The sequence below is a fragment of the Leishmania martiniquensis genome, chromosome 29 (genome assembly GCF_017916325.1).
Source record: "Leishmania martiniquensis isolate LSCM1 chromosome 29, whole genome shotgun sequence".
In the NCBI taxonomy this organism is placed as follows: Eukaryota; Euglenozoa; class Kinetoplastea; order Trypanosomatida; family Trypanosomatidae; genus Leishmania; species Leishmania martiniquensis.
The window spans coordinates 115,509-126,671 of NC_090164.1; the positions used below are offsets into that span (position 1 = coordinate 115,509).

General features: G+C 59.2%; 2 protein-coding genes across 2 annotated transcripts; both read right to left on the reverse strand.

Moving 5' to 3' along the window:
* Positions 1-863: 863 nt before the first annotated feature.
* LSCM1_04323 (uncharacterized protein) lies at positions 864-1,388 on the reverse strand (the record flags this gene model as incomplete). Its single annotated transcript, XM_067321835.1, has 1 exon — positions 864-1,388. The coding sequence occupies one exon, from the start codon at positions 1,386-1,388 to the stop codon at positions 864-866; it is 525 nt and encodes a 174-aa protein (XP_067176930.1).
* A 3,952-nt stretch (positions 1,389-5,340) lies between these two features.
* On the reverse strand, positions 5,341-9,999 carry LSCM1_04324 (uncharacterized protein; the record flags this gene model as incomplete). The annotated part of the gene is made up of 1 exon (XM_067321836.1): positions 5,341-9,999. The coding sequence occupies one exon, from the start codon at positions 9,997-9,999 to the stop codon at positions 5,341-5,343; it is 4,659 nt and encodes a 1,552-aa protein (XP_067176931.1).
* Between the last annotated feature and the right edge of the window lie 1,164 nt (positions 10,000-11,163).

Here is an 11,163-nt window from a genome sequence, read left to right on the forward strand (position 1 = left end):
CACGCCGTCCCGCGGCACACAGAGTATACCCTGAGGGACAGACGTGTAGGTTCACGAGCACACATGCCCATACATGAGCGCGCACAGTATCCACTGCCCTTTGCGCGCGTGCCGCCGCTGCTACTGCTGCTGCTGGCACCCAACGTACCACGTTGAATGATGGCAGACAGTATACCACCAGCAGTACGCGCGTGCAGCAACGTGTAAAGGCACACGCACATATGTTTTGGGCGCCGGTGCACCGGCGTTCGGAGTACAGCAGAGCTGCACACAAGACGCTCAGACTAAAGCAAGTGAGCACCATTGAAGGCGCTGCGGCTTTTATATCGCTGACTCACGGAGCATCACACAGAGTGCAGCGCACCAAGCAGGTCCCATATGAATTGCTTCCCACCCCTCCCCGACTCTTTCTCTCCACCATTGGATCACAGCGCGCGTTTCGGCCACCGAGGGAGCTCGCCCGTCTCGCTCAAGCCCAAAAAAGGCGTGTGCCGAATTCTCCCGTGCGTATCTGTGTAATCGAAGTCGTCGCTTTCGCCGGCGGCAGGGGAGGTGGGACGGCGCGCGTGGAAGCCACGCATACCTGAAGGTATGGCAGCGCAACGATAGCGCACCGCGCTCATACGCCGCATACGTCTTGATTATCGCCTGAGCACAAAAAAGGGGCAAATGGCAGGCGAGGAGGTCTCTGCAGCACGTGCTCGCACGCACACGCACAGACTTTCAGTCGCAGACACACGAAGGGCAACAAAGACGCCCGGCGGCCCCCTCGCCTTCTGTGCGATTGTATACGGGGCGCCTTGAGGCAGATATCCCGACATCCGCACCCGTCCCTCCTCGCTCCCGTTTCCTACACAGTCGCGCTACCATTTCGGAGAAGCCGGCCACCGCTGATCACGAGGCTCCTTCACCTCCTGCTTCACTGCAGGACATTGAAGCGGTCGGTGCCACGTTGGGGTTTCAGTCATGATGGCCTGCCGGTATACGCACCGCGCCTCGTCGAGGGCGCAGCCCATCTCCTGCGCCTTGGTGGGAAGCACGTGCTTCTCGAACCACTTCCACTGCTCATCGGCCGCCTTGAGGTAGGCTGGTTCGCCCGTTTCCTTCCACCAAGTCATCGTCTCGACCCATCGCAGCCGGTTCACATGCAATTCGCTTTCTTTATGAGCCTCATAATCCTGCCTGTAGCGAAAACGCACGTGGCAGAGCGCGCAACTGGGTTGGTCGCCGAAGTACCACACCTCTTTCCCATTGTGTGGCACGCGCGTGCTACGCCGGTCGATCCATTTGCTCTTCTTGCGGATGCGAATGAGGCGGCCGCTCACAGACGCGGTGCTGCTGTTGATGGTCGTCACATCAGCGAGAAGCGAAGGGCTGAGCCGGAGCATGACGCTCAGCGCAGATCACTTGCCTGCACACGTTCGCTTCGGCGAGGGCACGCGTGCGTGCGCTTCAATCCGCTATCGATATCGCGTATGCCACCCTCGCAGGCTGTCGAAAAGCCGATGCCTTCAGGGATGAGGCTGCGCGACTCTATGAAACAGAGCGTAAACGCGTGCGTGTGCAGGTGTCGGCACGTGATGAAGCATCGAATTGCGAAGAAACTGTGAAAGAGAGGTGAACACGGTGAAACGAGCGGTGCGTACACGCGAATGTGTGGCAAAGAAAGAGGGACAGAGGGCGCGGGTGCGGCGGAGAAAGGGTCAGTGATAGCCAAAGATTCGAAAGGTGAAAGAAAAACAGCCCAAGATACAGTTCACGACAGCGGCCCCGAGGGGGCAGAGGAGAGGAAAAGTCAGCGCAGGTTAACTCGGAGGCGGGGGTGTCACACGTCGAAGGAGGGCAGCGCAGCCTCTGCTTCCCTGGCTCTCCCCGCCCGACTCCTCCATTGCGTCTGCCGACAACACCAACCCCCCCGCTTTGTCAGCACGCTAAGAGCAGCAGAGGTGAGAACGGAGCCACAGCAAGGGCGCTGTGTGCGGGTGCACAGCCGCCGCTGTACGATGGCTGTCAAGTGTCAAAGGCTGCTAATCCCAACCAAAGCCGCAGCAGCAACATACAGGTAGCGAGCGGCGTGACGAAACCTCATAGATGAGGGGGCAGTGCCGTCACCCTCCTCCGTACGTTTCCGTGTGAACTTCCTCACTGTGGCTACGCAATGATGGCAAAATGTCTCAGAACCAAGAGCACGACGGTATCATCTAAAAAAGAAAAACGAGCAAGCACACATTCGGGCACCAATGACACGAGAGGATACGAGAGAGACAGAGAGACAGAGATGCACAACGGCGCACCAGGAGAAGCGTGCACGCACACGGACAGATATATACAATACGCGCACATGAAAGCGGGAGGAGGAATGGGTAGAACAGCCCAAGGGGAACAGAGACACGTATAGGAAAAAGAAAACACAATTTCAAACATCGGTATCGTCGGCAACCGAAGCCAAGCCATCAACGACACAGGGCAGCACACACTCACGCATAGAACATGAGACGCTGTGGGAAGCACCGGCAACATCAAGACAGATAAAGAGCAACAGCAGCAGCGCAAGAAGCGTGCCAGGATTCTGCTGTACCCGCCCCTAGTCGTAAGCTTCTTTAGAATTAGGAAAGAGAGCAGCCTTCTATGGCAGCAGTCCACAGGCGCACACGCAACACGACCATCGAATTCGCCTCTGCATCTTCATGCACACAGAGAGTCAGATGATAAGTTAGAGGGAGGTGTAAAAAAAAAAGGTAAACGCGACACGTCAGCAGATCGACAAGGAGAACAGAGAGAAGAGGCGCGACATAGCAAAAAAAAAAGATGGCTCCGAATGACGACGAAAAAGAGGTGTTGCAGATGCACGTACGCACACGTGGCAAAGCACGTCTGCACTCACAACACCTAAAGAGAGAGAGGGGATCTCTCACCATCGCGTCTTTCCCTTTTCGCGTGTCCTTTCGCTTTTAAGTGAGGACCCTCGCCCCCTCTCTGCCTGTCTGTCTGTCTACATCAATGGCACACGTAATAACCGTCACAAATAGACAGACACACACACACATGTATATATGTATATTGTACGTGTGCGTGTCCATACGAGTATATATGTTTATACATATCGATACATCACACTGTACATATGTGTCACACACACACATGTATATATGTATATATGTACATATATATATGTATATATATATATATATGTATATGTATGTGTATATAAGTTTGTGTATATGCGCGCGCATCTGTGAATATATATATATATATCGCTAGAGAGAGAGACATACACGTACGCACATATATATATATACATATATAGAAGCGTGCGTGAACGGAGGATTACAGGGAAGCGTCTGCGTGTGTGTGTGTGCGTGCGTGTGTATGTGTATGTGTATGAGAGAGAGCGGCAAAAAAGGTTCGTTGAGCATTTTCTGCTGCGGCTGCTGTTGCGTCAGGCAAACAGAACGAGACGCACACACACACACACGCAAAAAAAAGCGCACAAAGCGGTAATGGACTCATGAGAACGGAGGAGAAGGGAGAGCAAGCAGATGGTGAGGAGATGAGAGAAGAAAGGGTATTAGCAGGAGAGCCGCGAAGCACTCGAATACGTCGGGGTTCGGATGAAGAGGGGGGGCAAGAGAGAAGAATAGTGGTCACCAATGGAATCACGGAAAGGGGAAAAAAGTCAAACGCACCGGCATGCCACACTCCGCCGCACCCATGTATAGAGAAAGAGAGAGGGAGGAGGATAAAGGGATAGGGGCAGGCTCGCCGCTGAAACGAACGATTTCAAATAGGGTAGAGAGTACGAAAACGCAGACACGCATACAGAGATATACATTGCAGAGGCGCAGCCCTTGCACGGCAACGAATGGAAGAGGAGCACCCTTGAGGGCACATGTAAGGGGCACCTCTGGCGGAGAAATGAGGAAGAGAAGGGAGGGGGGAGGCAGCAGATGCAGAACAGAAGGTGAGCAAGTGACGTGAGGCGAGGCGAGCACAAAACCAACAAAGAGAGGGAAAAGAGGAGAACACTTTTCTTTCCGCGTTTGGAAGGGAGTACAGGCACGCGCAGCCGCGCCAGCTGACACGGTAGTGTCACCCGCACAGGCACACAGACACCTCACAGCCACGACTGAATGCAGCACGCAGGGGGGGTCGTGGAAATGCGCACTGCGTCAGAGGAGGGTAGGGGAAGGGAAAGGGGTTGAAGTCGAGCGTGGTTTTGCCTACCTGCTCATGAGGACATTCCTCTCTCTCTCGCACACCCTCTACTGGTTCGCACATACAACAAAACGAAAGGAAGACGGTGTGCACATGAAGCGACTGGCAGGGAAAGGGGAGGACGAAACAGGTGTGATCGAGTGTGCTGCCTGCGCAGTGGTGACGTGCCTCCATCGCGAGAACAGACTCTACGAAAAAGGACAAAAGGAAAGAGCGCGGGCAGTGACCTCTGTGCTTCCCACTCGAGCCTGCATCGCATCCACACAGGCACGTGCACGCACACATGCTCACCGAGAGAGGTGTCCGCGGGGTTAGGGAGGAGACACAAAATGGTGAGATAGGGGGGAGGAGGGGGGCAACGGATGCAAACATAAGCAGGCCTTCCACAACGAAAACGGAAAGAGGGAAAAGCAAAGCGAAGCAGAAAGGGGGTGGCGGAGACGCGGACGTCGGAGGTGCTCGTGTCTGTGCGTCTGTGTGTGTGTGTGATGAAAGAGCGGAAAGAGAGTAAGAGGAGGGGTGGGGGAGGGAGCACTATGCGCTGCCAAGAGAAACGGCAGTGAGCGGGGGCGCCAGCACGAAAAAGTTCCATACGCGAAAGAAAAAAGATGGAGGGAGCTGTACCCTCAACGAGTGGCGTCTTTGTGTGTACATGTGCGCGTCCGTCAACCTCTCCTGCGCGTGCCCTCCCGTGTGCATGTGCGCGGGAAAGAAAAAGGGAGGCAGCAGTGGGAAGCCGATGCATGAAAAGCGAAGGAGGAGAGTGGACGATTTGCCTGCGCGTTCATCAGTGTATATCGAAGCAGTCATCATCGCGGCACACGATTCAATGGGCAAAATATGGGAAGCAGCACGGCCACAAGGCGGGACCGAAAGACCTGCAGACACGCTCGCTTGCCAAGAGCGACAAGAGCGGTAGGCGCCCTCAGCACGCATACGCGCAATAGGCGGAAGCGCACGCCAACTTGCCCACCATCGTGCACGCATCGCTCCATCTTCGCACGGGCGACGGCGTTCGAACGCCAAGGCAGATGCAGAGCCTGGGCTAGCAGAATCAGAGAGTCGTCAGCGTCAGCAGAGGTGCTAAGGGCACACGTTGCTCCTCCACACAGATGGGAGCCGTGCTCAGCGCTGACGCCAGAGTCGCGACTTTCTCCCTTGCGCTGGGGGCACCACAGACGTCGACTGGTGGAAGGATTGGCGTGGGGATGACGAGCGGCCTCGGCTGGAGCCGTTACGCCTCAAATCCTCTGACGTCGGCGACGGCCTTGGCACCCGCCGCTGCGCCAGCGGCCCCGCCTCGCCCGCTTCCGGCAACTGCTCCACGCCAGCGAAGCAGCTGCCAGAGGCGCCAGGCGCGATCGCCGGGTCCTCATCAGTGAACGCGGGCACAAATTTCACGCGCTCACGTTTGTTTTTCTGTTTCCCGTGTTGAGCAATGAGTTCCTGAGCAGAAACGAGGGGCCTCGCGCCACCCGCAGGCCCGGACGAGTGCCCACGGGGCGGCTGCGGCGGTCCCTCGTGAGCGCTGTCACCGCTGTCTGCCACGTCGCTCAAGGAGGATTCCCAGTAGGAGAAATAGTTGAAGGCAGCGAAAGTGCCGCCCTCTTCCTCACACGGCTCCTCCTCGCTGCGTCGGCATTGAGCATGTGGTATCCCCACCACAGCACCCTCACCTATTTCCCTCGCCTCCGCCACAGAGCGTGGCCGCACTAACGAGGACGTCGCCGGTGGTGAGGTTGGAGGCGCTGGTGCGGCAACGACCGCGACAGCAGTGGCGGCGCCAGCTCCACGGGGACTGCGCAGTTCCTCCTTCGCGCTCTTGCCTTGCTGATTCTTTTCATTCACCTCCGCGCTGAGGACAGGAGTGCTGCTGCCGGCCCGCGTAAGGGGGCATTGCAGCGGGGAGGTGAAGCCAGCGCAACATGTCAGCTGCATCCCGGGCGCCCTCACGCAGTCTGGCGGTGACTCCTTCTGCAGGCACGATGCCGCGAAGAGGGACTGATTGATTTGAACCTCCAACGTGCTACTGCTTTCGCTGACAAAGCCCTGACTGTACACAAGCGTGTGCTCTCGCAGTCGGCCTCGCTGCTCCGTAGCCGTGAAGGAGGCGGTGTGGACACTTGACGTGCCGGAGAGCGAGCGCTGCCCCTCGGGCGATGAGGGCTGCGAGGAGTACTGGCACTGGAGGGGGGACGGCGACACCGTTGACACCTCCGGCCACATCTCCGGGGCCACGTCGACCAAAAACGTTGGCTTGGAACGGCGGCCAAAGCCGGCAGAGGTTCCCGGTGGGCTCAGCGAAACCGTTGAGGTGCCAGAGCTGGCGAATGTGGCAAAGGCACGACCATTGCTTGCCATGCGCTGCACCTGATGGCGGTCTAGCGTGGTTTCTCGTGCCACGCCACCTGTCAGGAAGGACGGCGATGCCGACTCCTTCGCGATGCATCGGCGATTCGTAGCAGCACTTGCAGCGGCCGAAACTTCTCGGGACATCGCAGACGGCACAGTTGCCCGCGTCATCCGCGACATCAACGGCGAGGCGTCTCTGCCGGACATTGGACGCGACATGTGGTTGCTGCGGTTAGACCGCCATGGGGCAGGTGACGAGGGCAAGTCACTATGAAGGCCGCTCGGCGAACGTCGACCGCGGGGCATCTCGATGGCATCGGAAGAGGGCATGAAGGACTTCGCATCCAGAGTCGAAGATGAGCGAAATAGCGGGTGTCGCAGCACCGCCAAAAGAGGCATCCGCTGCTGCGGCTCTCGCACCAGCAACTTCGTGCAAAGCTCCACACACTCATGGTACGCCACTTCCGTCATCCCGCCCGGCTGCGGCACCTCCTTCCAAGAGGGAAACGACAGCGTCGAGTGCAGAATGTGATCAAACGTCCCGCTGACCGTTGCCGCAGCAAACGGCAGGCGGCCGAAGACGACTGCGTAGAGCACCACTCCAAACGACCACGCGTCAGAATCGTAGCTGCAGGTGCTGTTCATGATAAGCTCTGGCGCAGCAAAAGCGGGTGTGCCGATGGCTGACCGGTTCTCTTTGAGTCGCCCCTCCACATCGACGCCAACGGCGAGAAACATGGACGAGTCCGGAAGGAAAGACGTCTCTGCCATCATCTGCGATGCATTGGCGTTGTGCAATCCAGGGCTAGAGCCCCAAGGCGAGCGATCTATCATGCTCAACGTCGCCCAGCTGTCGTTGGCGCCGCGAGACGACCTCCAGCGGTTGTGCGGCACCAGGACACTCGCGTTCAGCCCTTCTCCCCCTGCGCAGCCGGAGGACATGCGCGACGCCGGTAGCTGCGGCAGCCTTTTGGGAATGAGCACGCTCTCGCCAAAGTCTGTGAGAAGGATGCTGTCGGCTTCGGTGATCAGAATGTTATCAGGTTTCACGTCGTTGTGCACAATGCGCTGACGGTGTAGATATATAAGGGCCTCTGCGAGCTGGTGCAGCAGACGCACACATCGCGAGAACGGTCGCACGACATCGCAAGGTGCCCAGCCAAGGACGGTGTCGAACCCGTGCATCACGGTGAGCGGGCCGTTTTCAGCGTACGTCATGACAAGATGCACCGAGTCCTCCTCCTCGTCGTCGATCACCTCCTTCAACTGGACCACGTGTGGGTGGTTGCACACACGCCGCATAACACGAATCTCCCGCTCCACCGGCAGCAACTCATTCGAAGGCGCTGACTTGACGGACTTGTTGGCGCTGCCGCCACCGACGCCCTCAGCCACGATCGTCGATCTCCTCATCGTCGAGTGCAGCCTGGAGTCACCAACATGGGTAGGCGAGACGTAGCCGTCGAGGGATTTGCACGAGGCTGTCCGCGGTGGTTGCGTTTTGGCTGTGTTCGGGGCATCGCCGCCACCGCTGCCAGGCGCCATAGCCGACAAGGACGCAGTCACGCTCTCCACAAAAGGGATCGCGGTGTCACTTGGCTGGCTCAAGGTGGCCACCTGGATGAGAGACTCGAGGGCAGCCTCGTTCAGGCTCACGTTCATGCTATCTCGCGGCCCCTCTCGCCGCCGCGCTGGGAGTGCCGAGGTAGTGGTCGCCGAGAAAGGCCGCACAAGAGCGGGAGGGGCGTTCGAGGCGGTGCCGCAAGCTGCATGCGCCGCGGCGCTCTCGATGGGTGCATCCCCTAGTGGAGAGCCGTTCATCTGCAGCGGCTCGCTATCTGACGCGCTCATAGACGCCAGCGGAAAGCGGCGACCGAGACTCTTGCGGCTGTGCCGTGGTACCGTCTTGATGGCGAACTTCTTGCAGGTCTGCCTGTCCACTGCCAGGTACACACGCCCTGTGGCCCCAACGCCGACCAGCCGTGTCACGTAGTAGTTGTTCAGCACCTCGATACACGCCACACTGCTGCTGCAGCTGCTCACACTGGTGCGACGGACCCGCTCGAAGGCGTCCTTTGAACGCGTTGCGGCAGCGGATGTCAACGGCCTCCAGCCAAGAGGAGGCAGCTGCGAATTCCGCGGCAGCGTCATGGACGAAAGCGGCGCGCCTTTGGTCTCGCTCGCACCATCGCGGATCCTCAGCGCGGTGCTGTGTTGGGCACCTGATGCGGACGACGCAGACGTTGTTGTGGAGGAAGAGACGCGGTAGGAATCCTCCGACATCGGCGATGAAGTAGTGACTTCGTCGTAGGGCAGCACCTTCACCATTGAGAAGCGCTTACGCTCAGCAGCAGTCCCCTGCACGTGCATCAGGGCGTACATGTCCCTTAGCACCTCGAAGAGCTCACGGCAGCGTATCAGCAGCCCATCCAGCGCTACGGCGCGGTCGACCTCACTGCTGCCGGAGTAGAGAATTATGTGCCGGGTCTCCTCGAGGTACTGCCGAAAGGCGGCCGTCACGCCTGGAGGCAATTCCGTGTCGGGCGTCTGGTTGCGACAGCGAGGGGTACCGTTCAGCTGCGGTGTCTCGGCAGGCGGTGTTGTCGGCCGGTGCTCTACCTCGTCCTCTGTGCCTTTTCTGTTCCTCTCTGGACTATCTGCATTCGTGCTGGGCCTCCGGGCCTCCTCTGAGACAATGCTCATCGTGCTGGCGTCGCTCGCCTCGCAGGTCACTGAGGCATCACTCGACTTGGCCAAACAGTGCACTGCTTGGCGTAGCTTTTCTGCTTCGGCGGTGGCAGGGCCGGGCGCCACCGCGCTCTGCGGATTTGCTGGCTGCTGCTGCTGCTGCTGCTTCTGCTGCTGCGACGGCGGTGGTGTCAGCAGTGGCTCAGGGGAGTGGCAGCGATAACGGACTGCGTCGCTCTCACCTCCGTGAGATCTTCTCGCGAAAAGCGCGGCGTGACCCTCTGTGGAGAAGCCTGGCAGCCGCATTGCAAAGTCGTGAAAGCCGCTCAGCCTTGCAGCGAGGGCTGCCCGCTCAGCCGGCGCCGCCATGCTCGCTGTTCCAACAGAAAAGGGTAAGGCCGCCGTGGCAGCTGCCTCGTTAGCTGGTGAGCCGGCCGAGGACGACGGCGTTGAAGCCGGAGCACCGCCGTTTTCAAGGGTGCGCCGCTGCCGCGGCCGGTGGCCTGCGTTCGGCGACATACTCCAGGGAGCCGAGGAGGATGTGGAGAGTGCCTCGCGGCGGTTCAAGCCCAGCATGTTGAGCGACGTAGAGGAGGTGGGGCGAGCGGCCTGCCAGGCCAACGGCGAGAGAACGCCGGAGTTTCGGAGCACTGCACCGTTGACCGTCATGATCGAGTTCACATCGGCGCTAGACTGCATGCCGCCGAACCGACTGTACGCGGAGGAGCGCTGCGAATCGCCCATGCTTCGTGGATGGGGGGAGGAGGGAGGAAGAGGGGAGACGCAGTCGGGAGGCCGGCAGGAGGCCGAGCACACGCCCCAAGGCGAAAGGAAAGCAATCGTAACAAAAAAGAAAGGGGGTGGGCGCTGTGTAAGCACGAGACACACTTACGCGAGACGGAGGGGAATTCATGGAGAGATTGGCGTGGGCGTGTGCACCGTGTTCCGTGGTCAAATACGTGAGAGAGGGCGGTGGTCGAAAGGAAGGCCTAAACGGAAGGAGAGATGGAGAGCAAGCCGGATGTTTGAGCTCTGTGGGTATCTGATGATCCGCCTCCCTGCGCGCTCCAGGGTCACGGAAAAGTTGCGGTGGTGTATGGAGGCAGGGAGGAGGGAGGGGGCAGCGAGAGAGATGGAGAAAGAGAGAGCTATACACGCGCGTCACCTTGACGAGTGTCTGCGAACTCGCGGGCGTTGTCGCGTTGATCGGTGATGCACAGCACACCCGCCTCACCTCTCGGCAGAGGAGGCTCGTTACAGCACACACACACACACGCGAAGCCAAAGGAGAAAAGAAATGAATGAGACGTCACGCCCTCTCGGACGTGGTGGCGGTGGTGAGGGGGCGGAATAGAGAGAAAGGATGGAGGAAAAGCTGAGGTGGCGCACTCAAAGAGAGGCGCGGCGACCGCCTCTGCGGTTAGACAGAGGGGAAGGGGGGGGACAGAAAAGGCGGCGGCGTCGATGCGTCGAAGCCGCCGTCCAGCCGCGTCCCTTCTGTTCCGTGTCTCTGCGCTAGCAGAGGCTGTGGTGGCGCAGCGGGCGGTGATGCTGTGCGGGAAGCCTACTCTTTACACGCAGCGGCTGCGCGCAGGCCCAGTTCCGGCTTGGCTCTCTGTCCAATTGGCTGCCGTGCCGCGATCCTGGAAAAGGCTCTCTGGGCCCGCAAAACGTGCACGTCGAGGGACACACGCGCAAGCAATGCTGCCCTCCGCCACTTGCACACAACAGGGCGAAGGGTTAAGTGCCGACCTCAAAAGCTGGGCGGACACGCAAAGAGGTAAAGCGAAAGGAAACAAACGAGGCGAGAGAACAGGGAGAGAGGGGTAAAGCACTCTGAAGCGCTTGAGACCGCCGTCTGCAGGGCAGGGAGGAGAGGGGAATGTCAGCGCGTTGCTGTGCACGGTG